General features: G+C 41.7%; 3 protein-coding genes across 21 annotated transcripts in view; 1 reads left to right on the plus strand and 2 right to left on the minus strand.

Moving 5' to 3' along the window:
• PDZK1 (PDZ domain containing 1) lies at positions 1–9,632 on the plus strand. Of its 3 annotated transcripts, XM_086884136.1 has the most exons (10): positions 63–442; positions 515–590; positions 2,338–2,574; positions 2,878–3,133; positions 4,175–4,311; positions 5,514–5,709; positions 5,942–6,138; positions 6,588–6,782; positions 7,544–7,710; positions 8,775–9,632. In XM_086884136.1, the coding sequence occupies exons 3-10, from the start codon at positions 2,365–2,367 to the stop codon at positions 9,004–9,006; spliced, it is 1,590 nt and encodes a 529-aa protein (XP_086740262.1). In that variant the 5' UTR covers positions 63–442; positions 515–590; positions 2,338–2,364; the 3' UTR covers positions 9,007–9,632. The 3 variants fall into 3 exon arrangements, with proteins under 3 accessions (XP_023802047.2, XP_086740261.1, XP_086740262.1); XM_023946279.2 differs by having other exon boundaries at positions 1–590; positions 7,544–7,837; XM_086884135.1 differs by having other exon boundaries at positions 1–590.
• The window catches only part of LOC147654432 (uncharacterized), a 749,593-nt gene that overhangs the window by 14,170 nt on the left and 708,717 nt on the right, over positions 1–26,706 (minus strand). The gene's annotated exons all lie outside the window — the stretch shown is intronic.
• The window catches only part of GPHRB (golgi pH regulator B), a 25,692-nt gene continuing 7,032 nt past the window's right edge, over positions 8,047–26,706 (minus strand). Inside the window, exons 1-17 of one of the 17 annotated variants that reach the window (XM_086884134.1) lie at positions 26,521–26,642; positions 26,214–26,253; positions 25,540–25,668; positions 25,156–25,415; positions 24,307–24,366; positions 23,412–23,515; positions 21,780–21,886; positions 20,891–20,992; positions 17,944–18,064; positions 17,624–17,704; positions 14,291–14,400; positions 13,192–13,280; positions 12,716–12,808; positions 12,277–12,372; positions 11,616–11,705; positions 10,899–10,964; positions 8,047–10,745 (exon numbers count right to left, since the gene is read on the minus strand). In XM_086884134.1, coding sequence (XP_086740260.1) covers positions 10,539–10,745; positions 10,899–10,964; positions 11,616–11,705; positions 12,277–12,372; positions 12,716–12,808; positions 13,192–13,280; positions 14,291–14,400; positions 17,624–17,704; positions 17,944–18,064; positions 20,891–20,992; positions 21,780–21,886; positions 23,412–23,515; positions 24,307–24,333 — 1,293 coding nt within the window. In that variant the 5' untranslated portion in view covers positions 24,334–24,366; positions 25,156–25,415; positions 25,540–25,668; positions 26,214–26,253; positions 26,521–26,642 and the 3' untranslated portion in view covers positions 8,047–10,538. Of the gene's footprint in view, positions 10,746–10,898; positions 10,965–11,615; positions 11,706–12,276; positions 12,373–12,715; positions 12,809–13,191; positions 13,304–14,253; positions 14,401–17,623; positions 17,705–17,943; positions 18,065–20,890; positions 20,993–21,779; positions 21,887–23,411; positions 23,516–24,306; positions 24,367–25,155; positions 25,416–25,539; positions 25,672–26,213; positions 26,663–26,706 lie in introns of those variants that run through there. The other 16 variants (XM_086884126.1, XM_086884127.1, XM_086884118.1 and 13 more) reach the window with 16 other exon arrangements.

Raw genomic sequence — 26,706 nt, forward strand, 5'->3', positions numbered from 1 at the left:
AGGACCCACCCCTCAATCACAAACCCACTTTTTTCAACCCATCTCTCCCTGTTATGGCCCTTATCTTGAATTCTTCAAGCTTTTTCATCCTATTGTCTCCCCATGTCCTGTAGAGGAAGGGGGTGAAAGTGGCTCAGTGGGCATCTGGCTGCTGGTCAAGGTTAACCTGCCACAGTCCTTTTTTTTTTTTTCAGCCAAGAGTGGGCATAAAGATTTTAGCCAGTGTCTTCCTAACCTGCAAGCAAATGCTGCTAGCCCAGGCCAATCCAACACAACCCAAACCTGCTCTCTTTAAGACATTTCTCAGAGCAAAGGTCAGGCTTGCCTCAGGTAACCTCCTTGAGTGAGTTTTGAGTATAATATCAGTAGGACAAAATGCAAAGCTGATGAGAATTGCACGTGATTAGCACTTCTACCCACAAGGACAAGACAACCTATCAAGGTATCACACATTCAGTGAAACTTGGTTAAATAAATCACCTTTTAAATCAACCTTTGCCCAATCAAAGTCCAGCCTTACTTATACGTACAGACACAGGAGGAACAGCAAAAGAGAACTCCAGTGAAGGCTGCTCTACATAGATATACAGGTAAGAAATTCCTTTTTTCCTAATCCCTTTTCCCTTTGAAAACTCCTTTCTGCAATATAAATAATTTTGCACGGATTAAAAGGTGTCGTTTGCAGTGCATTGTAACCTTCTCTCCGCTTCTAAATATGAAGAAATAATTTTTCCTATAGAAGCCTACCATTTCTCCAGCTCTGTGTAGTACTGGTTTTGCATGTCAATTTCTGGAATTATCACAGATTCCCAGTGTTAGTCAAGAAAAGCTCCTTTGACTTGTACTTGCAATTGATAGAGTCTGATGTGTTCTAAACCATGTTCAAATAACAGGGAACTTCATCCCTTTATTAGTTAATGTCAGTGCAACACACAGAGACACAAAAATGCTCAAGGCACCTGACCAGGCTACAAGTGGATCACGATCTGCAGGCTGCATATCCTTGCAAGCTGAAATTCCCATGTTCTCCAGCTCCAGTGACATCTGTGCCAAACTCACACCACACATCCATGCTGTTCTCTGTGCTGCCCAAGTGACATCAACAGTGCAGCTTCAGCCCCCACAGCAAAGAGTCTGCAGCATGAGTAGCCACAGCTGTGGCTCTGCACGAAGTTGCTCTCACAGAAGGATTTGACTGCCAGCAGATCTAAAGAACTGACTTCTGTCAGTAAAGAGACAGAAAAAAAAAAGTCGTTCCAGTAAAATAATAACCAAGGTTGCTAATTACCTGGATTTTCCAACTGGATGAATTTGTCTTCTTTTGTCTCATTCTCCCATCTTCATGGATCTTTGGCAGGACATCTTGGGAGAGGTTCCCTGGTCCCACCTGTTATTTACCTTCCATATGTGGTATTCCTGCATGACAAGCTTCACCCAAGCCAGGTTTTCTTTACATCACAGAGTAGTTTAGGTAGGAAGGGACTTTTAGAGATTGCCTGGTGCAATGTCCCATAGAAAAGAGGGCCACCTTAGATCAGGTTGCTCAGGGCCCAATCCAGGTATCTGCAAGAACAGAGATTTCACAGCCTCTCTGGGCACTTCTAGTCATATCTGACTGCCCCCAAGTGGAAAAGAGGTCCTTATGGATGTCTGGTTGGAATTTCCCTTACTGTGCTGCAGCCTGTGTCTGTTGCCTCTCATCCTCCCACTGTTAATTTCTAAGAGTCTGGCTGTATTATGACACACAATCCAGCTGGGCAGTGGGAAGATATCAATAAGATCTTCCCTTTATTTTTTCTCCCCAATACTGAACAAATCCAGCTCTCTCAGCCTCCTTAAATACGTGCTTCAGAACCAAAACCCCTCTGTGAACTAGCTCCATTATGTCAATTACTTGGGGAGATCAAAACTGGGGACACTACTCACACATGGTCCCCCAAGCGTCAAAGGGAGGGGAAGAATCCCTTCACTCCAGTTACAGTCCCTTTTCCCAAAACCTCATTTCCTCTGTAAGACTGAATCCTGGTATTACACCGGCTCCTCAATCTTTATTGTGTTTTCACAGGCAGACTTTTCTTATTTCAGTTCTGCATTTTGCTTAATGTCATTTGCAATACAGAGACATAAAAAGCAAGAAGGGTCAGGAAAAAGGGTTTGGTTCTTCTCCCTAGCCGTGTTAACTAAACTCAGCTTTGCACAGCTGGATTTCCTCAGGCAAAAAAAAACAAGAACTCCACACCAAAAAAAAAAAACCACCCTAAGAATTCTGAAGCAAACCCTCTTGACATGTAATTAGAGGGAATATACCCTAGGTAAGTTTACTGTTCTTACTCACAGGTATTTTTTCCACCCTGTCTGGAAGAGATGACTTCTGCTCTGCAGCCCCGAGAGTGCAGAGTGACCAAGAAGCCCCAAAAGACATACGGCTTCTTCCTGCGTATCGAGCAGGACACCGCAGGGCACATCATCCGCAACGTGGGACAGCACAGCCCAGCCGAAAGGGCTGGCCTGAGGGACGGAGACAGAGTGCTCAGGGTTAACGGTGTCTTCGTGGACAAGGAGAAACATGCACAGGTACACATCTGTTCAGTCTGGGATCCACACCAAGCCCCCATCACCCAGGCCCACGGCTGCTGTGTGAAGCTTTTTCTTCCCGTTTTTACGGCTAGGAAATCCAGGAGCAGAGTCAGCTGTTCTGAGTTGAGCATCCTGCGTCATTCCCTACCCACCACAGGCATAGAATGTCTTTGGGGTGCCTCCCTAGTGCATGAGCAGGGGGTGAGACAACATGGACTGTGGACTGTGCAGCTTTTCCTGGGGAAAGCTTTTAGCTCCATCACTCAAGTGCCTGCTTCCATTTCCCCTTGTCCATTACAGGTGGTGGAGATGGTCAAAAACAGCGGGAATTCCGTTGTACTCCTTGTTCTGGATGCCGCATCCTATGAAAAGGCACAAAAGGAGGGAGTGAACTTGGAAGAGCTGGGTCAAAAGCCATCCACAGGACAACAGCAGGAGCAGCAGTGCCCACCAGCCTCTGTGGCCAACAGAGGAACCACTGCAGTTCCACAGCCCTGGCTCTGCTACCTAGTGAAGGAGGAGACGGGCTATGGCTTCTCCCTGAAAAGCACAGAAGGTGAGAGCCTGCAGAGAAGAAACTGGAGATATATATATACACACACATATATATATGTATATGTATAAGTGTATATTTGGCAGTAGGGACAGAGGCAACCACAGTTAACACGTGGGGGCTAATGGGGACACACCAACTGTTCCTGCTAACAGAAAGAATGTGAGAAGTAGCAGGATGAGTTCAGATCCATCTCCAGTACATTTCTGTACAGCATATGCAGCGCAAGGTTTTCTGAGGACCATACTTCTCATGGGCTGGAAAACAGATGAAAAAAAAAAAAAAAAAAAAAAAAGAGAGGGAAAAATAATGAGTTATTTTCTGCTTGTTATTTAAGCCCACTTAACAAAACCAAATTTACAGTCCCTTCTCAAACACTAGATATACCCTCAATGTGCTATGTTTAGTCCTGTTCCATACCTCAAAATCACCTCAGGAATCAGCACATGAGGTTCTAGACAGCTGTAAGAAACACTTTCTCTGATTTCTAAGTTAATTCATTTCAAAATAAAAGGATTTTGAACCTTTTCCATATATGCCTTTTTTTCAAGGCCAGTCAACGGAAGAGGGAGGTCTTCTGGGAAGCACCACCTCTAAAGAGCCCTCTAAAGGATATTTTGGAATGCAATTTAATTGGAGGACCAAACACAGAAGTCTTCCAAACACAGGAAATAATGAAATGTATAAAACAAAAATAAAAGCAGCTTCTCTTTCCAAAATGATGGGGGGAGAGGAGGGTAGGAGGGAGCAGGAATCAAATCCCTTTCAGCTACGTTAATCAGCCCCTTTGCACTCCTGGTAAGGAAATAAACACCAGTTTGAGCTGCAGATAGTGAACAAATAGCTCCCTCCACCACTGAAGTGATTTTTCCAGGCCAGAGTAAGAGACAGAGGAGTGTCTGTGTAGGTTTGTGGTGCTCCTGTAATCTGCATGCAAGCAGAGACCAGGAGTCTCTGAGGACATCAGTGCTGAGTTTCCTTAACCACTATATTCAGGCCTGTTGCAGTGACTTACCCTGTGTAATGAGTTTTCATTTATTTTAGGACAGAAGGGGTTGTTCATAGTAGAGCTTTCATCACAAGGAGCAGCTGCAAAGGCTGGTGTCCAAAATAACGATCGCCTGATTGAAATCAATGGAAAAAATGTGGAAAATGACACACACGAGGAAGTGGTGGAAAAGGTAATGATTTATCTTCTCTTCTGGCCTACTTTCACAGCAACCTATCAGGGTTACTGAGGAGGCCAGGCTGGCTGATTTAAACACTTCACAGTAAATCTTGGGAGCTGCTGTTCACGTACCATCAACACATCAGCGCAGCCCTCTGCGCTGGCTCTGTTATCAAGCAGCCTCTTGAACTGCCTCTCAATGAGCACTGCCATCAAGACAGGCCAAAGAATTTTACATAACACAAGCATACTGCTGCCAGGAACCCTTTTAAGTAAATTCATACCCTAGAAGTCCTGGAAATGCTTCTAATGGCAGGAGGGCAAGTCATCAAATGTGGTTTCCAGGGCAGGAAGAGGGAAGCCTCTGATGATACAGTCAGCATACAGCAGGGAAGATTTCATGATTTTAGACAGTAGTCCCTTTCTCCTGTGAAGAAGTCCAAAACTCATGAACATTACTGTGCAAGTAATTTCACTAATTGGCTGCAAGGAACGTTGCTAATGAGGCTTCCAGCTTTCTGCTGTTGGCACTGCTAAAACACAGCTGGAGCTGAAGAGATTTCAGAGAGCCATGAGGCTCCAGCATTCCAGCAGCATTCAGCGCACACCGCTAACTATGGAATAATGCAACACCTGTGTTTTGTTGAGCTACTGCAACACCAGCAGCACAGTGACACTGGTTAGGATGAGTAAAAAAGAGCACCCATTAGAGGAGAAAGGACTAAGAGAAAGACAGACTTGGAGAGGCTGAACAGACAGAAAGAAACCCCTCACCTCAGAATCAGTAATACAGGGAAAGAGAAGAGGCCCAAGAATGACAGAAACTTGACTCCTGGCACTATAATCTAAAATAGTGGTACAGATGGCACAGTAAGTCTATACTGTAGAGTTCCACACCAAATACTATCTACTCAGGCTCCTTGGATTCTACAGCACTCTATGCCACCCCCATGGCCCTTCACAGGTAATTCCCTCCAGGTCAGAAATACAGTATGAAATATGGAAAATTGCCTCATATATTACATGCCCCTGATTTTGTTGTGGTCTAAATTTCTTACTGGAGGGGGGGTAAAAGAAAAATCAATCTATAGTAGCATGGCCTGGACTAACAGCACCCAGACTCCGCTAGGTATCAGTGCACCAGTTACCCAATATCCACAATTCCCACATGCTGTTGAAGGGGTGACATCTGAGACTGTACATGTGCTGTCACAGGTAAAGAAGTCTGAAAATCATGTTATGTTTCTACTTTCAAATGAAGAAACAGACCGCTATTTCACAAGCCAGAGGATGGCACTGAGCAAAGAGAACGCCAGCCTAAGGTTGCTTCCCCTCAAACCACGACTAATTGAGATCCAGAAAGGAAAAAGTGGTTATGGATTTTATCTACGGATGGAACAAAATACTGGTGGTAAGATCCAAGTTAACACACAGACCATGACCTGTGCTGCACCATACCTTCCCATATGATGTTTGCAGCCCTCATTCTCTTTGGCTTCTTACTGGCCATCTGGAAATGCTCAGGGAAAACAGCCTCAACCTGAAGTGCAATTTTGACCATTTACCTTTGCCATGCTTTTTAATGCCTTTAAAACTCACCAAGCTATGCCTTCACAGGAATCTTTCTCCCCTTTTTATCTTAGAGCATGTAATCAAAGATGTTAATTCTGGAAGCCCAGCAGCCATGGCTGGTCTAAAGGACAATGACATCTTAGTGGCTGTCAATGGTGAGCGCGTGGATGGGCTGGATCATGAAAGCGTAGTGGGAAAAATTAAGCAGTCTGAGGAAAGAACCTCCCTGTTGGTGGTGGATAAGGAAACTGACAGCATGTACAAACTGGTAAGAAAATGCAAACTACTGCTAGGAATTGATAATTTATCACAATGAAATAGCCAATCTGCTCTGATGCTTTTTCAACTTGCAGGAAATATCCAAGAGATACCTGTATTCCAGCAACTCCACTTACACTTGTACAGGAAGTCACTAAATACCCAAATGTTTGGCCTCTTCCTCATTTTTATAGACACTATTGGAACAATTCTAAATTCAAACACATCACAAGGTTAAAGTTTGCTGTCAAATTTAGAGCTACATGACTGTGTAACCATTTATGAATTACAAAGTTCCCTTCTCACATAGAGATCAACACTGTAGTTTTCCACTCAGAATAAGGAAGAATTCTTCACTGCAGCTGAAGTCAGAGTCCTTAACAAAGTTTCAAACAAAATATGTTGAGCAGGAGAGCCTGAAAGATTTCCCAACAGAAGTATTTTTGTCACTTTTTTCAGGCTCAAGTTTCCCCTTTCTCATACTACTACAAAGCACAGGATTCAGCCCCAGCTAAAACGGAGGAAAGCGTGGAGTTGCACACTGAGCAGAAAGTGAACCACAAGCCAAGGATCTGCAAAATGGTGAAAGGACCTAATGGATTTGGCTTCAGTTTAAACATGATCAAGAATAAACCTGGATTGTTCATCACTGAGGTATTAATGAAGAATGAGGAACAAGAAGCTCAAGTAGTCTATTGGGCAGCTTCCTCCCCTCCATCCTGCAAACAAATGCAAGAAAAGCCACAGAAGTCTTTTCCAATGTTCTCAGATCAGAGCTAGAGTTGCTTAAGTCAGACTGACATTGTTGATCCAAGATAAAAAATGAGCACCAGAAAACATTCCTTCTTCTGTTAAGACATCTAGAGGGAAGGAGAAATCAGCTTTTGCATAATTTTTGCTTTTATTCATGAGTCTGGCACACTAAAATTAGTATTTTAGACAGAATTGGTTTTTAAGGTAGAACGGATTAATTACAGGAGAGACACCTTTGCCCTACTTCTCTGAATTCCACAGCTGGTGAAAGCCAAACTCCTGTCCCAAATTACACCTGTAACTTCAGCTTTCTTGAGAGGAGGGGTTCCACGCATTACTAAGGGATTTGTGAATGGTACTAAACTTTGAAATTATTGGATAGAGACCTCCAAATAGTTAGAAAACTGTTTTTCTACCTGTCTTCATAGTTCTACCATGCCACATTCCTATCTACCAAGATCAAGAAGCATCTTAAAATCTCAAACTGATGGGTTCCATGTTTATTACATCTGGGCCCATTGCCCATCCCAATTCCTTCCTGCCCCATGAATCTCCCCTTCCCCATGCTTATTTCACCATCCTCTAGGGAAAGCAGAAACACAGCTGTTAATGAATCTTTCCAAGTTTTATGCCAATATCCTGCTTTGAACTCCCCTCTGCAGGTACAAAGCCAGGGCCCAGCTGGTGGAGCAGGTGTGGAAAACAACGACTTCTTGGTGGAAGTGAACGGAGTGAACGTGACCAACGAATCCTATGACAAAGTGGTGGCGAGGATCCAAAGCACTGGGGACAGACTGACACTGCTGGTGTGCAGCAAAGACGCCTACAGGTACTTCCAAGGCCAAAACATTCCCATCACAGCCTCCATGGCAGAGTCAGACACTTCTGAACCTCCTGCTCACACAGAAAACCATCCATCAGAGCCAGAGAGGAACTCACCTGAGCCAAGGGAAAGGGTGAGTAATCCTGCATAAGGCAGATGCTGAGGGATCGCACAGGGCATAGGAAAAGAACTTTTTTTTCAGGTATTCAGTTTTCCAGAGCTAGGATTGTTAAATTGAGCCTGGATTCTTGCAAGTTACTGAAAGGAAAGCTGTTATCACAACTCTTCCCCGCCCCTAATACAAGTGAGCATCTTTAATGCAAGATTAAATCACACAAAAACGCACATACAAGAGATTTTATGGAAAAAGTATAATCCACATACAGTAATCCCAGTGATGGGAAACAGGCAATACAATTGTGGAAGTGATGGGGAAAGTGCTTAAATACACAGAAAACATAAGGTTTGTGAAAACCACATAAAATAATTTCAAAATGGATCATTTTGGAGAAAGAACAGCAATTGAGAGGTTATGATGACATTTTCTAGGCAATGTGCTGATTTGAAATTATTTTACTCACTTCATGCCACTAGAAAGAATCTGAAACATGACTAAAGTCAGAGAAGGTATTCCTTCTTGAAACACTTTTAACCCTCTGTATGGTCAGCCTTAAATATTAAAATGCTTATTTTCTGATCATGCAAAAGAGACAGACAAGGTAAGACCAATAGTTTCCCCATTTATTTTTCATTAGCCTTGTCTGCAAGTTTTTTTCAAGAAGGTCTTTGTTCCCCAAGCTGCATTTTGCTGTAGTTACCACTACTTTTGTGTTCAAATTGAGCAGGTGTAAGAATTCAACAACAGAAACCCTCTACTGAACAAATTTCTCTCAAAATGTACTTCACCAAAAAAACCCTTCAACAACAAAAATGGTATTTGTTGGTTCATTCTGCCATCTAAACAAGTGTGTTGATTAGTGCAGATGAAAACAGGAGTCTGCAACAGTGCAGACTATCAAACATGTTTACAAACTGAAAATAATCACAATGTCTTTGTTACTCCTCTGCAGGCAGACTCATCCTCCTCCTCACAATCAGCTGCCTCCACGAGAGCTGACGGCGACAACAGTGATGACACAAAGTTGTGAGGAGACAAAACTACGCCAACAACAACAAAGAAACGTGCCAAATCTTTTCTTCAGTTCTTCTCTGCTATTCCACCTCTCAGAACTTGGCTGTTCCAAGGAGTGCCAGGGCCACAAAGGACTGCAAACTCTTGCTGCAATAAACACTTCAGTGTAACTTCCATCCATTTAACACTGCAATTGTGCTCCACTGGCACAATTTCTGCCTTGTGAAGTGGGCACTCAGTCACTCATTTCTGGAAAGGCCTAAAGAACTTTATAACTTTAGGCAACTTTATAATTAAGTGTCCTGCAGCAGAAGCTGGCAATGTTTTATAGATTTGTAAGCGTCTTAGCCTGTTATGGATAAGCTCTTAATAAAGAGAAATTGATTTCTGCCCATCTCCCAGGAAAGTCAGCTCTCCCCCTAATCCAAGTCCCTCACCTCAATCTCTGTGGCATCTCTTTGCTTACACCACTACAGCTGCTCCGAAATGGCATAAGCCCAGGTACTCTGTGCGTTATGATCCTTTTTCCTGCTAACACTGCAGAAATTTCATTCAAAGCATCAAGCTAACTTTCTAACTCACAGCTCAAGATGTTTAATCACTATTCTGTCTCCTCTGCATCCAGCTGTGGATGACAATAGTATATGTAATGCAGTCATGCACGTTTGTCTAACCCCAAGTCACCACCATGTTGTCTTGAATGTGACATAAATGGTTCTGTAATACTGCTGCTGTGTACTTTGCCTCCGTGATGTACACCAAAGGCAATACAGAAATAAATCGTTTAGAGTGGTTATTTTCCCCTCTCTGAGTCTTAACTCTCACCAGCTACAATTTATGTTCCAGAACAATTATAAAACAAGGACTCAGAGCGCGGTCATGGGAACCTAAAAGTTTTAAGTCACAGGAATAAAATTTTTAACATACAATGTAAACAAGGCATGGAAGTGGTCTTTGACTTAACACTGAACTCTAGCAAAGAGGACCCCAAAACCTCAGCTCCACTTATGCAGAGAGAGAAAAGCTGACGCTCAGTAAGAGAAAGCAAATCTCCAGCTCCTGAGGATAGTAGGTACTAATGATACACACTAGCACACATTACATACAGAAATTGAGTTCTCTCCACTCCTGCCAGACAGCAAATCCTAACCACCTTCTGGCTCAAATCCAGCCAAATCTTTGGGACTGACAAAAAACAACTGTGATACTTGCATATTACAAAAGCTTATTTAATTCCACAGACTCAAACATTCAATTCCAGAATTGCTATCCTCCAAATCCCAATTATAAGTTGATTTTCAAAAGAAAAATCACATTTCTTGGTGCCTTCTGTGATGATGTTGTTCCAACAGTAGGAGGTGTTCCCTCAGCCAGCCTACCACACAAGTTCTGATGCCCCTGGATAGTGGTGTATCCAGGATTGCTTTGATTGCTTGGCAACGAACTGTTTCAAGTTTAATACACACACCCCCGTCTCTTCCAGCTGTGGCGCTGAACAAAATGAGCCACAGAGCTTGATGATGACACGTGTGGAGGTTCAAGGAGCCAGAACACACAGAGCAGTCCTGTCTCTCCAAGTTTTGCAGTTACACTGCCAGAACACACAGAGCAGTCCTGTCTCTCCAAGTTCTGCAACCCACCCACAGGAGCTGCAGCAGTGCAGCTGACAGGACAGAGAGCAGTGCATGGCTGCAGTTCTGCCTCAGAGGGCCATATGCTTTTCTGGGGCTTGTTTGTGTGCTAAATAGAGAAAGAGGATACTGGACAGGGCACTAACTAGGAATATCACATCAAACCAACGGTGATAGAAGTTGAACTGGAGCTCTCCCAGGACTTCTGTAATAATGGTGCGGTATTCTGGAGGCATGCTCATTCGGATCAGGAGCACTGATGACACAAAGTACATCCCCTGGAAGTTAAAACAGGGACAGCAGTTATTGCTCCATCACAGGCTCTGTGGCTAACAGGGTGCAGCACACAAAAATACTGTTATGTGTTTAAACACACACAAGCTATGCATGCAGAAATGCACATGGGTGTGCCCACGGCTCTCCATACTCACCATTATCTGTGCTAGCAGCAGAACAATAACATTGGAGGACTTGCTGCTGGAAATGGCATAGAAGAACTAGGGAAAAAAACCCAAAAATATTGGAAATAAGCAGTTAGATAAGTCTGATGTTCCTTAGGACAGTGTGAAAGGTACATACCATTCAGTATCTTTTCATCTAAAGATTCCCAATCAAAACCATACATTCTAGAGGGCTACCTGTAGCCTACTTTCATAAACCTCAAACGTGCATAAGCCTTTCATAAACCCTAGTCTGAAACATCAGTCTCCCCCAGCCAGTTGCACCTTGTGTTAAAAATCACGAAAGAGAAGTTTAAGCATAGGTACCAAAGGCCAGGTCAAGTCAAGGAGTCACATTTCTGTTAATTCCTTTCAGTCCTACCAGCAGTTTAAATTAAATAATCCAAATGTTTTTAATCATCATCTCATCAACCTTACCCATAAGGCCTTGCTACAGCACCTTTTTGAACACCTGCAATCTTCAGCATTTTATTTAACATCTAGATCCCTTCCTGACAGAGACTGGGGAAAAATCCTGCAAAAGGTATTCTTCCTACCTTCCTCCCTCTGCAAGAATTTATATTCAGATATTTAAACATAAATGCAAACTGAAAGTTTATACAGTACTTGTTCCTGTATCAAAAGGATAATGACTGATATGATAATTATTTTCTCTGTGAAAAACCACTTAATATTCCTGGTTCTTACCTTTGTAAGTGTGATTAACAACCCTCTGATAGAGGTAACAATGATTATTCCAACAAGAATAAAGGAAATATGCTGAGACCAGAATTTGACCTGTGTCAACAAGAAGAACACAGTTAAAGCTTTGACTAACCTCATGTACACCACACTGTACAGCTGTCAATTCTTCAGGGTCTTTGTCTCTCCTAACTGTACAGATGTCCATTGTAGACAGGTTTATAAAACAGACATTTTCACCAATATATTAGCAACTGTTTACTCCAAACACAAGAGATTTAGTTTATATGAAACACAAAGAACCCCATTTTCACTGGGATATCTTTTAGAAGTGTAAATGGCAGAACAACTATTTGCACAAACAATCAAAATTTACATCAAAATACTCTTTAGCTAAATATATTAATCTAAGAAGATTGTCTAAAGTGCTTCTAGTTTCCCAAAACAAAAAAAACAACAAATCACTGCCTCTCTGGCAAGACTACATCACCATCTCAGCATAAAATCAGTGTGAAAGCAACATTCATGGTGCATTTTCCTTTCCTCCTCAGTAAGTCAAAAGCCAAAGCCACATTCTCAGGGTCTATCACTTTTTCCCTAGCAGCAGGATTTTATTCAGATAAGATATGAATTGCTGAAAAGGCTGTAAGAATGAATAAAGGCTCACATCAAACTGGATTCCTAGGTAATTTACAGTGATCTCAATTCCTCTTGTGACTGGATCAGTCTTCCCTACACGGTCAAATACAATATTGATGGTTGCCTGCAAGAGAGATGGATTTACATTCAAGCAAAAAGGCAAAAGCATTTCTCACTCTCACAGGTGAGGATCATGCATGACTATTCTATTGTACCACCAAGGAAAGGGCAGGGGGTGGTCAGATTGCCAAAGAAGGCAAAAAAAAAAAACATGCATATAAGAATTACTGGTCTGATGCTGTATGGAAAAAGCCAGATCCAGAGTTTTATTTCAACCAAGGGCTAGCTTCAGAATTTCTGGATTTTAAAGAAACTAGAGCATTACTTAATGAACTGCATGCATAGCAAAATTTATGCAGGGTATATTTACATACATCCACAGAAAATGCAATAAAACATTTACATACCATGAAGATTTTCCAGACACAATAGATGGAGAAAAAATAACCCAAAAAGTTAAAGTATTTTCCCTGGAAAGTTTTGGAATACTCTATTCTTTCCTGGAAATACAAAAAGAGGGAGTAGAACATAAAAAAATATGTCATTTTCACAGTCACCCACAAAATAAATTATAATGTAGCACCAACAGCAGCAAATACAGCCCTGTCTTTCTACATCTTTTAATTCAAATGTTTCTGACGTCCCAAGTGTTAATTCATAAGCTTGTGAATGGTTATAGGGCCATGGGGCAGACTCAAGGATGGATCTAAACTGGAAGGGAACTGTCACCTACCCCAAAGTTAAAGAACCAGATCCTCACTCCACTGCCTTACATCATTGCACCATTTACCTATTGAACAGGTTTCAATTTCTCATAACACATGTATTCTTTCAAACTACTCTGACCTCCCAACACCCATCTGGGCAGTTACTTGCTGTGTACCTTTGTTGCATGCAAGTCAGCAGTTTCCAGGAAAAGCTGCCGACTCAATTCTTCCAGGGCATCCACTTCTTGCTGGATAAGGGACAGATCTGGCAAGCCAACATAGTCAAGGCTAGAACGCATCATGAATTGTTAATTACGAACAAAACATTACCCACCTTCAGCCCAAGAGCCACATCTAATGGTTTGGTCTTTTCTTAGATCCAGATCAGCCTTGTCATTCAGCCTTCATGCTCCTCATTAATACAGCACCAAAGAAATCTCAAGGATGTACTTCATGCACACTACTCCAGTTTAAGGAGGTAGGCAAGATGCACACTACTCCAGTTTAAGGAGGTAGGCAAGACACAGTATTTAGGCAGTTGTGCAACAAACTTTATTCCTCTCCTTCTACATCACAGAACAGAAGCAGAGCTCTCAAAAGCTGCTGCTCCACTTTGATCAGTATCCCCTGCCACTGAAGCGCATATCACAGTACGTCATCTCAGATCATCTTCATAAACAAAACTGCTGAGTAACTGCTCCAAGAGATTAGTGATTACTATGGAGAGTCTGTCAAATGACCAAATTCTGATTTTAGCAGCTAGTGTGAAAGGAGAGGAAGAAGAGTCCTCAGCCTCAAATAAGCAAAATGCACACTTCAAATGGTCTGACAGAAATCATCAGTAAGCAAATCTGTTAGAGAAGTACAGACCCTTGTCATTCCCAACAGATCCCTTCTACAGGGGAGGTTGAAACTGGATGATCTTTAAGGTCCCTTCTAACCCAAACCATTCTGTGATTATGTGGTAAGTGTGCACATCAAGTGTCCCCTGATCCACTGTACAGCTCACCCAGGGTGATGCAACACAACATTTATAGAGCAGGACAGAAACATAAAACTTCTGCCTGTGTCACAGTAAAACTGTGCCCAAGGCCTGGGGAAAAGGTCAGACAGGGGACCTGTGGACAGACTGGAGCACAAACTTCCCAATAGACACCAGTCTTGAAATGTGTTGAAACACAAATGCTTTGTGACTCTCCCAACACTCTACCTCTCAAAACAAAGCAAGCTGGATCCACCTCCCAAGGTAGGTGCCAGCATGCAGATGAAGGATACTTTCACTGCCAGGAACAGATGTTGTAACACTTTTTATCATTCCCCAGAAGCCAGTGGGTCTGTTATGCACTTCTCCTCTCTGGAACATTGTCCTGTGAGCCACTGCTATCCTGAAAGAACAGAAAACACAAGTTCTTAGGAATATAATATTTTTATAAAAAATCAAAACAAGAAAAAGGAAAAAAAAAATCGACCAGTTTCTTAGAAGATTCTGTGAGACTCAATTTACCGAAAATATATGTCCCATTTTTCTTCCCCTAAACACCAATCCCACTACCTAAAATTATCCTGATTAGCTCTGGAGTACAGCCCAGCACTAATCAAGTGAGATCCAATGAGACACTTCCCAAGTCTTCCATTCAGGATCCTGTTTCAATTCTAAAGGGATTAAAACCCAGTTAAAAATTCAGAATTCAAACTAATTTCTCAGTCATATGGTAAGTTGCTTTCCTTTCCTCAAACACATGACTGTGTTATCTCAAGCTCAGGAATTAGAAGACTTCTCATGCTCCTCCCTCCCCTTGGACACCTCTCCTTTATCACAGCACATCTGCCTTTTCCATGGAGCTATGAGCTCCGGATGGTGTGCAGAGCACTCTGATATGCTGTCACTCACTGCTAGGCTGCATGACAAGCTGTTATGAAGCAGAAACACACAAATCCATTCTTGGACTGAACCACTGGATGCTTCAGGCAATCTGAATGTGACTCCTGAAGTTAATTCCAACACTCCAGCAGCAGCTGCGTCTCATCCCTCACACTTCCACGTGCACCGCGGCATAATCCTCACGAGCAGTGTTGGCTTCTGGTCTCGTTCCCTCACATTCCTCCCCACTGAAATTTGTAAGCAAGTTATCCATTCCTAAGCTGAAAACTATTCACAGGATTCTCAGGATGATCCATGATTCTGTGGTGTTTAGCCCCTTTCTTGTAGCTGCAGCCAGCATCACTACATTTGGCACTGAGCCCTCTTCAAGGCTGTTGATAAGCAGTGTAATAAAGAAAAAAAATATTAAAAATCATTCCATCATTCCTTTCACATCAGCAAAAGAAACACCCTTGGGGCACCCTACATACACATAAAAGCACATATGGCCACAGACTACAAATTACAGAGATCTTGGAATCCTGATAGCTGCCAAATGTAAGAAATGCATTTTTAATCCTTGCTTTCCTCGCAGTACACAGATTCACGTGGTCCTGCCCAAATGATCCAGAGCACTGCAGAAAAAATGCAGCAATGTCCAGATGAAGCACAAGGCTATAGATACACAAAGGCAAATGTCTTTTGAGGGGTGGCAGGAATTGCTGTACCCACTCAGTGGGCAGGAGTTCTGAAGCCCTCACAGGTCAGACCCATAGGCAAACCCCACACACTCTGTGCATGTAGATTGGTAATGATGTTGTGTGGTATTTGTGTGTCACATCAGCTGATCTGACTCTAACATGATCCAAATGAAGCAATGCCATCAGAATGCTGGCATTTCCAACCTGAGGATTACTTATGCCACACCTGCAAGAATGAGCATAGAGAATCTGACAGCCTTAGAGGTGAGTTTCCATAAGGAATTGTGCTCAGGAAGGAGAGAAAAGTGATTCCTGTGCAAAAACCATCAGGGCAAACAACTTTCACCATCTCCTACTGACTAGAAAACCAGCATGAATAAGGGTTGGCATAAGCAATGTCAGGATCAGCAAAGAAAACAAAAAGCTTTATGTTCTATTGCCTTACAAATCTTGTGCTAACTGACAAGTTCTGAGCTCTCAGTAGTTCTGAGAAGGTGGCCAGCACATCACTGAGAATTTATGGATTATGTAGCATTTACCCTGTGCTGGAAAATACTGCTATTCCCACTTGTTCTGCCAATTACTTGGTTGCATTTGGACTGACACATATCTATGTACCTATGAATTTAAAGATTTTGAATTCAGCTTTATATGAGCAAATAGTCCAATCATGCAAGCCATTGATCCCCACTGAAGTAAAAAAGAGAACAAAATTTACAAAACTCAAACTTCTGCTATTTCTTGCACAATTCTGAGACTACTTAGTTTTGCAGTTTGTTTTGGGATTTTTTTTTTTTTTTTAACCCATATGCAGAAGCTTCATTATAATTCCCAAGTGATTAATACATGGCTCTTCATAATGGTCAGGAAGCTGCCATATTCAGATTTCCTGGCCATAGGAAGGCAAAAGTGCTAGCTAGTTACAAGCCTCTGGCATCCTGACTTTTACCCCAACATCACTCTCCCTGGACCAAAAGTCCAAAAACAAAACAAAACAAATGAGCAGAGTCAGAAACAGCACTATCTTTTAACTTCAAAGGCAGTCTTTTAGTGTGCTTCCAGTCAATTAAATCAATTAAACTTGAGTAATTAAATTCTCTCACTACTTACTATCTTACACACGAACATACATACAGAGTCAACAGTTGTTCACCACTTAACATTTTCAAAGGGGAAGGAGGTTATGCTTTAACTACACTTGCATCAGCTAATACTCATCAGCAGATACATACATGGTGATAAATTTGGCAAGGTTAGGCTATCTAAAAGCTCCCCTGCGCACATTAAAATGTTCCACTGAAACATTAAGGCACCAAAAGTAAAGTCTGGGAGACTGTTCTGTCAGACAGTCAAATCTTTAAAGTGACTCCAGTAACTGGATTTATTCTGCACTACTAGCAAGACATGAAAAATGCAATATGGGTATAAAATATGCAGACAAAAATCTTTCCAGTCTAAATGAAATATTTGTTTCTACATTGTTTCTCAAAGTAGGATTTTTTTAGCTTGGGGACATGGAATAAGCTAAAGCAATGCCAGCAGAGTTGTGATGGCACACTTGTGTACTACAGAATATTCACCTTAGCGATGTTTTACAATTCTGTAAAACTTAACCAACATAAACCTTGCTGTTTGCAAGATACAGCTGTGTCCACACCAGCTCACTACCCTGCTTCAGCTTTGACCAGGATCATGTACAGGATTATGTACAAACCACTTTCTGTCCTGAAACCACAATTAAAAGCCAGCTGCAGAGGCCTAAGGGTGCCTGACTTGGCAGGAGAGTAAGATGCCCATCCCACAGATTAGTTAAACTGCCAGCAGAGAGCTACAAATGGTCTTGGAAGCCTAATCTGTGCCACTGCAGCCACAAAGGGCGCTACTTAGTGTTAAAACCAATCATGTATCAGGCCAGAAAAAAACACGACACAGTTCAACCCACTTCAGATTTCAAAATCCTTCTTATACCATTTCAACAACCATCTTAGACCATACTGACAGCAAATCCTTGAGGTAAACAATTTGGTGCTACTGTTGTCCTCTCACCTTTTTTTCTTGCTAACAATCATGTCCATAGTCTGAAGGAGTCGTCTCTCCAATGCCAGAATATCTGCATCTGTTACATTCCTGCAAAACAGAGACCCCCCAATTAAGCCTGCTACCCCATTTCAGTGGGGATGTGCATGAGACAAAGAAAAACCTCTGTAAGGGGAATATGCAGCAGCAGTGGAAATGGTTCTAGCATGCAGACATGACAACAGCTAGATTCAGAAAAAAAGTAACAAGAAAACTTGAAACAATGCCACAGGAAAAGCAAAAAATAATCTCAAAAAAGCTGGACAAGTATTTCACAAGGCTGCAGTTACCTGAGAAAGTAGGACATGTAAGTGTATGGACAGTTGACAGCCCCAAATCCTGACAGCAAAGCCATGAGTGTCACCCCAATCACACCAACACGGCTGATGAGCTGTTCTATAGACAGGATTCCTGAGGGAGGGAAAAACATAGCATCAGCAACCTTGTTCTCTTCACTCTGCTCCACACTTGGTGCTTTTCTAACACAACACAGAGCTGCTTAATTAATCTGACTGCCTTCCCTCTGAAATGACCCCAGGTAACAGGAGGGACAGACAGTGACTAGGAGAAGAAAGGGGTAGGAAGTCTCCTCCAGAAATCACATTACCATGCTTAGAAACAGGGATGAGGAACTCCAGCTACAAATAAACTTAACAGAGATATATGGATATGTGGAGATGAATAAATATCAATATTTTGGTTCCAAACTAATAAAGAATGTTTGCCATTTGCTGAGATGGGAACACAGATCATCCACCAGGCACTTATAAAGGAGTGTCTTCCATAAAGACACTTCTGAAATTATGAGATATTATTACCAAAACAGCTGGTCCTGGCAAACTGGCCTAAAAATGTCTGAACCCCCATCCCATTAGAAGCAACCCCTCCAGATCAGATACTAGCTGTGCTTGTAGGACAGTGGAGTTGGGAAGCTTAAATTGCTCCTGGCTGTTCAGTGTACATCTGCTTGACACAAACACATTGTTGAGGTGACCACCAACAAGGTCTTCTACCTGAGCACCAAGTGGACTCTAAAACATGTAACTCAACATGAACATTAAGCCTGTGCTGTAACTATCACCAAGCACTGAAGCTGCACTTATTCTTAAACACAGACCTCAACCTGCCTTCCCAGGACACAGTGCCACGTGTAGTAAACACCACTCACTTTTTAGGGAGCTGGTTATAGAGCAGATGCCACACACAGCACATTTAAAGCTTACACGATTGCAAAGCTGAGATGGCTGAGCGCCAAGCCACATTTCATGCTTCAGAGAAGTGGAATGAATGATGAAAACAAGGCAAAAAGACTTCACAAAGGGAAACCGAGACACCCAGTCATGTGCAGCTGCACAGAGATTTACAGGAGCTACAGAATGTGCTACAATACACTGGCCTTTTGCCCCACACACTGTCAGAATGCAGCACTTAAAACAGAGGTGCCTTCAAAATGACATTACATTCCACTGGTTGGAGCAATGCTTCCCCCCATGAAACTCACACATAAACTGAATGAATGTTCCATCACCTCAGAAAAAGGTAAGAGCTTTGTTAGAATACTGGTGTGTCATTAAGCATAACCTTCCTTCTGCTACAAGCTCCCAAATTCACGTTTGTTAAGTAAGTTGCAGTCCAAGGGAACCCCTTGCTCAGTGGTGCACTTCTCAGCTGCAGGACACTGAGAATCCCCATCCCCATCCCCACCTGCCTGAATTAGGTCATCACTCCCTGATGAAACCCACAACAACCCTGTCTGTACATGTAGGACAGCAGCACCACAACAATACAGCACGGAATAAACATGTAGAACCTTTGCTCTAACCTCATGTCTACACCTGGTAGGATAAGGCACTGTAAAACTCTTAAGTGAAGATATCACACCCTGTACAGCACAATTAAAAACAGAAAACACCCTACTACCCGTTCTGGAAATCGGCAGGTGTCACACAGCCTCCCAGAACATTTTAGTGACCTGAAGAGGATTACCAAACCCCATGGCTAAGTTTCCACTGGATTATTACATCCTGCTAACTCAAGCACCTTCTGCAGCTCACAATGGATACAAGTCTTTCTTGGCAATGAACACTGGGCAGAGGGACCTGCACTATACATCAACTGCTGGATTTTGAAGGCAAATTACACAATTACAAAACAGACACACATTTTCTCTTAGGAAACTTTCAGGATCACAGATGAAAGGCTGAGTAGACCCTACACTCGTTGGTATCCTTCAGCTTCTCTTGTGAGCACAGAGTCAAGCAGCTTCCCACAGAACAGTAGGACTAAGCTGAGCATTTTGTATGCAGACAGACATATTCACCAATTTCTGTGAAACTGACTGAATTTCATCTGTTGGGAACAATATCCAAACAATTTTCCAGTGCAGGGGAAATAGAAGGGCAATATAAGTTACACAGGTCACAAATAGCCTGGTTCTAACAGTGTTAACAATCCTTCAGCACAGCCAGCCACATGCTAACTCTGCTGGACCCAAACTAGCCCAAGTGCAGAGTATCTTCACACTGTAAATACTCATGACCAGAGACACCCAGGCTAATTCTGCACACAAACTGCTCTGGCATCCAGCAGGATTTACCAACCCACACTCCACAGCCTCTGGACTCAGGCACAGCAGGAATATGTACCAAAGCCATTACAACTTCCAAGCCCATTGCTGGCTACAGTCTGTGCAGCTCTGGTGTTTAGGCACACTGCTGTGTTCTGGACATAAGTGGACAATCACTCGTGCTAAGCTCATCTGAATTTAGTCACAAAAAAGAAAAACCTGACTGAAAAATAGTCAGATGAAGAATTGGTTCTTAAATATGTTCTTAAATCTTAAATAAAGATGAAGAATCTGCTTCTTAAATAATCAAGGCTTAGACTCCACAATAGAAAGAAGTTAATAAAAATTGTGATCAACTTTTTATGTAGTTTCTGTGCCCTCAGAAGTACACCATGCCTCTGCATTGTCTAGGTTCAGTTAGGACTTGCTTCCTTCAATTTTTCCTGTGGTACTGAAAGAAAAATAATGAAAATAATCCAGGTGTATCCAACCATTTCTGTCAGTCTGACAACCTTTAAATTGCAGATTTCAAAGCAGAGCAGACCCTCAGCTCCAAGAACTACTTTCTACAGTCTCAGCTGCAGAGCTGAGATAATAACAGCTCCAAAATAAAAGTGAAATAATAAAGCCTATTTCAGGAGAGAAAAAATCAGCAAGAAAATGAAACTTACCATGTTTTGGGCTGAGGATAGGAAATGGATCCCCCAACTTCCAGAAGAAATACATGAATGTCAACCACACAACACACGCAAAAAGTAGTTTCTGTCTGTGCACTAATGGAGAGGAAAAAGGGAGTGCTTGAAATAGGTTCTTCTTTTAGGGCTTTTTATAGCTTGCAACATTTCTACATTGATCTAAACACTACTTTGAGAACAGGTGCCAAAGTAGGTGTCATCTGACAGAGCTACAGCTTGCAGTGTGCACCCCTTCACCTCCCATAAGGCTCTAGGGTCCACATGGGACCACTTCACTGCTTTCTTGTGTGATCTTGAACATGAATCTTAAATGTTTCATCTTCATGGCAAAACTACACATTCAATATTCCCGACCTACGTGCCTAAGCTGCACACAAAAGAGTGATGAGTATCAACAGCTCAAGAGTTAAGTGTCCATTAGCCCATGGAAGAGGCCTCATCCAGACAAGTGGAAACAAAAAAAGCAAAAGTAATTTATTGTGCTTTCCTGCTTCCTAAGTGATTTATTGAGCTTCTCTGCCTCATTTCTTTTGCCCCCTAGCAGAACAACACAGCCTTGCCAAGGGTTGCAGAGTTTGGCTCCAAGTTTAAAATTGCAAAGGAACAAATCCCAGTAATATTACTCTGAAGTGCTCAACTTTGTTGAAACCTGTGAAGAAAAGCAGCATTTTCTGGGGTCAAGCAAAGCATTTCCTGACTGTTCAATAAATGGTTCATGATAAAGCATAAAGTTCTAAAGTGAAGGTATTTAGCCAGAACAAAGACAGGTCAAGGAGCGAAGTACAAGGACAGTGACCAAATTTATTTCTCATTTCTATTCCTAGTCTCAAATTAGCAGCTCCCCTGCCACAAACCAAGTACTCACATAATCTGATATTGCTCACAACAAAGTAACCAATGTAGAAGGGCACCATAAAGACCAGGATGAGCAAAATGACACACAGGTTCAGCTTCCAATGAAAATATCGAGAGCTGAAATAAAACCAAAACACTGATTAGCACGATATCATAATACAACAAATTTCTCAAAGAAAACTGTATGTCAGTGAAATCTTTTCAATTACATCAAGCAATGAATAATATTGGCTTAGAATATAGAATGTTCTGGAATTTTTTTTTGTATTAGGGTAGAGGAGAGGGAGTTGTTTGGTATGGGGTTTTGTATGGTTTTATTTTTAAATACAGAGGTCAGGAATGTGTATTTAAAACTAAACAACTATCCAGAAAACCACATTGGGTATTTTATCAAATACTGTATTTTCTATGGTTACTAATGCCAGTTGCAGCATGATTCATGTGACTGACTGCTCATCTAGTTGAACAGTAAATCAAAACTAAGTAGAAGCGGTAATTAATTTTCTAATGAACAGCTGAGTGAGAAAAGAGCTAATTCATTTTGAAAGGACTAAAAATATTTAATGTTGATAATTCAGCATGTTTCACTTCAGAGTGAATTGTCTCATCTGCAAGACTTTGCAAAGCAAGGTTTTATAAATACAAATATATCTCAACATGATCAATACTCCTCTGACCAAATTACAGTAGTCAAATGCAGGTGAGATTCATCTTGGGTGAACTGACCTTTCACTTTACTTGAACAGAAAAATACATGTCCCCATTCCCAGTATTAACTCACATCCTCTTTATCCTCAGGGAAGAAGAAATTACAAGGATCCTTGTCACTTTTTCCTAACTAATTTAGAAGCAAACATTTTCATCTGTACTGAAGTCTAGCTCTTAATTGAAGCTTTTAAAGGCATTCTCCTCAGTAATCTCCCTGGCTGCCAGCCCCACATATTAATAACATACAGAACTAACATTACCTTTTATCAGTTCTGTACTTCTTGCCTTTCAACCCCTTTGTCTGCTCTCTTATACTTGTATGATGAGACAGAATAAGAAGAAACCCAACTTAGAACACTCACGTAGAGGCTATTTTCTCTTTCCTACTGACTTCCAAAGAAGACAGTTTTTAACATCCCCTTTAGGTAGAAGTCCTCACCCTATTGTCAAGAGAGGCTTCACCTTTGATTGACAAATCCTGTATTGTTAGAGATGTGGCTTTCACTTCACAATTATCTTCACATCTTATCCACTTCTCTGACCACCAAAGAAAAACCAGTGCTTAAAGTTTCTGTAATCTTTAGCATATGAAAAGTGCTCTTAGCATGATCTGAAGAGTTACAATACTTCCATAAAAGAAATTATTTCTTTTAACTTCACAAATGGATAAAGCCAAAGGCTAAAGCCCAGCCCTAAGGACCTACACCAATTGTTAATAGCAATTGCATGTCAGTAACCAAATTGGAAGCTTATGGCTACTAGTCCCACGTTCTGTCAAATAAACAACTGTTGCTGCACAAACATCTTTATTAAGTTGTTGACACTTTTCTCCCCTAATTTCCCCAAACCAAGACTAATCCATTAATTTAGAAATAAGACTGAAGATGCTGCAGAGCACAAGGCAGGCCAGTCCCTAGTGAGCTCCCAGACTCACCTGCTGTTCAGCACTCCCAAAATCTCAAAGATGATGAGCTCAAACATGGTACAAGAGAAGGCAAAAGTCACAGAGAAGATCACCTGCACCACATACTGTCGCACCTGCAATGCAGAGAACAATCCAGAGACATCAGGCACTTATATTTCTGGACTGGCATCCTGTTATCCCTCAAATAAAAAAACAAATCACAAGATATGATGGCCCACAACTGGGTCTCTTGCTTAAAGGAACCAAGCCCTTTATCTGCTTAGGAGGAAGCCAAAAGTCTCTTGGAAAACAAGAGCACAAACTCATACACTAAGCAAGCTCTTTGATATTAACCTTAGATTTAAAAACAAAATCCATATGAGAAAAACTGCTGGGGTCTTGTTCTGTGTCTCAGTTGTTGATAGGGTCTGAATTTGGCTTCCACTTAAACCATCTCTGACCTAGACTACAATCTCATACTCCACTAAGGATAAGAGAACGACATTTTTATCCCACCCAATCCTCACAACCAAATCAGCTGCAATTGACACATTTCACTGAGTTTAAAGTTAGCCACTGACTCTGATTTTGTCTCAAAAATTTCACTTTATATAAGGTGGGCTTACTAGGGCAAAAGGCAAAGCAGTTCCCTCCATTTCCTATTACCCCTGCATCTCCTCCATATTTCTTTTTATTTAACAGTAGCCAGTATAGAAACTTTCAGTGGCCACAGGAGAACCCATTTCCTCAGACATCTAGGAGTGTTTCAAATAGAAGCACAAGAGGAAATTTAAAAGAAAGTAACTGCAGATAAGATAAAAAGGGATTAAAGAGAGGAATAAGGCTAAATGCAGTTTTAAAAATATTTCTACACTTGGGAGCAATTTTTTAAGATACAGACTTGTAATGAAAGGTTCCTTCTCACCTCATAATCCTTGAAGAGCTTTCGCATGAAGAAAAGCCACCCAAATCCAAAGAACAGCACCTGCAGAAGAGACAAAAAACTCAACATTTGCATCCTGCAGCTTGCCAAACACAAACTCACTGCGCTTCTGACTCAAATGGAAGGAAAAGAGCTAACCCAAAGCACCCAAGATCCACAAAAGATTAAAACTTGCCACTGTACCATGGAAAAAATATAGTTTAAATATCCAAGTGTAGCAGACACCAAAGGCTATGGCCCTAAGGAAGATCTAGTCAAGACAACAGTTTGGTGCTCCTAAATTCTCAGAATTCCTCAGTTCCTGGTGTGTGAGAATCCTCTGCACTGTTGATTCTTGTTTCACTCTTGTAATCTACAGAATTAACGCCTATGTTTTTTTTTTAAAGGAAATACAAAAATGGAGGCAAAGCAAACACTTGAATGCCCACCACATACACAACTTCTAAGGATAAGTAAAATTTATAAAAATATCTGCTGCTTCTTGTAGACTAGAAGTGTATGTGAATTTTTTTGTAGAGGTCTTTAGAATACATCTGGTTAGGCACTGACATATTGTGGGTGAAAGGCGCTACAATAATTTCTAAGGTGAGGAAAAGGCAGTGCTGAATGCCTCGAGCCACAATCTGGAGCTGCAGAAAGCCACATGGACAAGGCAGGTGAAGCACAAAAAGCCAGTAACATTTTTCATTTCAGTGGTTGTGAAAGCACATTACAAAATTTGTTTAAGTTTCTTCTCACTCCTGAAGGGATCAACTTAATATCACAGCTATTTTGCAGATAACTTAAATGACGTAAATACAAATTGAACAAGGTGGCCAAAATTGCAATTACCTGTCTTCAGAGAGTAAAAAGGGTCTGTGTTGTCAGGCCTCTTATGAGCAGTCCCACCTATTCCTCATAAGACTGAAAGGGAGTGTAATGATTTAAAAGAACCCAAGCAGAAAGAGAATTCAGGAAATACTCAGTATTTTTTACAGAAGTAGTTTTGACCAAGGCAAAGACAAACTTCAATATATGTCAGACATCAAGGAACAAAGTCAGTGTATCTCTTCAGAGCACATGGAAAAGGCCAGAGCTTTCTGCCCACCCTGCTGTGGAGATGGGAAATATTCAAAGACAAAACCAAAGGAATTATTGTAGATTACCTCCCTGCACATCAGGAGTAACCACTGGGGCAAAGGTAACACACTAACATGATTTAAAGACAAGGAATACCTGGAATGCTGGGCAAGAAGATCAAACACAGCTGCCTTGAAAGAACATCTGAAATAGGGATGAGGTCAAATGAGTGATTGGTAACAGCTGGCAAAACTTGTTTGAGGAGGACTTCAGACTTTAAAGTAGCTGCTAGCAAAAAGGAAAGATATTCCATAAGCCTCCTATCTACAGGTCATAAGTTAAAGAAGTATGATAAGCAAATGAGATCTACATAAAGTAATTCCACATTCAACAGTGGGAAGGAGGAAAGAGACAAATTCTTCAAAAAGAAGTAAGTAAAAGATGAAGAGATAAGTAAGTACAATAGTAACAGAAAACTGAACACAAAGATTAGACTGCTCTTGTGTTAGGGACTGTACAAAAGCAAAGAAAGACATTTTGGTAAAAGTTCACGCTCCAAGACACTGCAGGGGAATGTGACATGTAAACTCAGCAAAATCCTGAGACTTTGACAATTACACACAGCGATTTGAAGCTCTAACTTGGTACTGTTGAAGATGATGAGAGGATTCAAAGCTGCGATCAGAAATGAATGAAAAGTTTTAAGTTAGAACTCAGTTATAGCAAAAAAGTCAGAGTTTTTGTTCTGGGTGAACTGTTAACAGTACCAAAGCTACACTCAAGCCACCAAGAGTGAAAAAGCACGTTGAAAGCAAAAACCAAAGCATTACCAAATGGGAGGGTATTGTTCTTCTAAGAAATGGCCAAAAGCTGTCATGAAAATTGTCAGGAATTAGAGTTGTGCACTGAAGTCTATCTAAGACAACCACCCGCTGCTGAGTGGGGAAAGGCTCCTTTTCCTCAACTCATCTCTCATCACTACAGAACAAAGATTTCACACCAGCTCAGAAGCTTAAATCAGATCCCTCTGTGATCCCCTTAAACGCATTTTCATCTGGTCCAACTGCCTAGGACCAGCCTTGTTGAGAAATACCAGAAATAAACCAAGCGCTCCACGTAAAGACCAACAAGATGAACTTCCCTGTCTGTTCCAACTGGAGAAACTTAAATTTAAACTTAAGCGGGGCTGGGCTCGCCTTGCCTGGGCTCGGCTCGGTCCGGCCGGGCCAGCCCTGAGGGTCCGCGCGCCCCCGGCGCGTACAGCTGCGCACGCGCGCCCCCAGGCGCCGCCCCCGCGCACCTCCGGCACGGACACGGCGCAGG

This window comes from Cyanistes caeruleus, chromosome 3 (assembly GCF_971803275.1).
Source record: "Cyanistes caeruleus chromosome 3, bCyaCae1.hap1.1, whole genome shotgun sequence".
Taxonomy (NCBI): Eukaryota; Metazoa; Chordata; class Aves; order Passeriformes; family Paridae; genus Cyanistes; species Cyanistes caeruleus.

What these genes read in the sequence shown, in the direction of transcription:
- PDZK1 (XM_086884135.1), top strand. Translation starts at nt 2,365, where the DNA reads ATGACTTCTGCTCTGCAGCCCCGAGAGTGCAGAGTGACCAAGAAGCCC. An exon ending in ACAAGGAGAAACATGCACAG is followed by an intron (nt 2,575 to 2,877) that starts GTACACATCTGT and finishes TGTCCATTACAG; the next exon opens with GTGGTGGAGATGGTCAAAAA. An exon ending in GATGGAACAAAATACTGGTG is followed by an intron (nt 5,710 to 5,941) that starts GTAAGATCCAAG and finishes TTTTTATCTTAG; the next exon opens with AGCATGTAATCAAAGATGTT.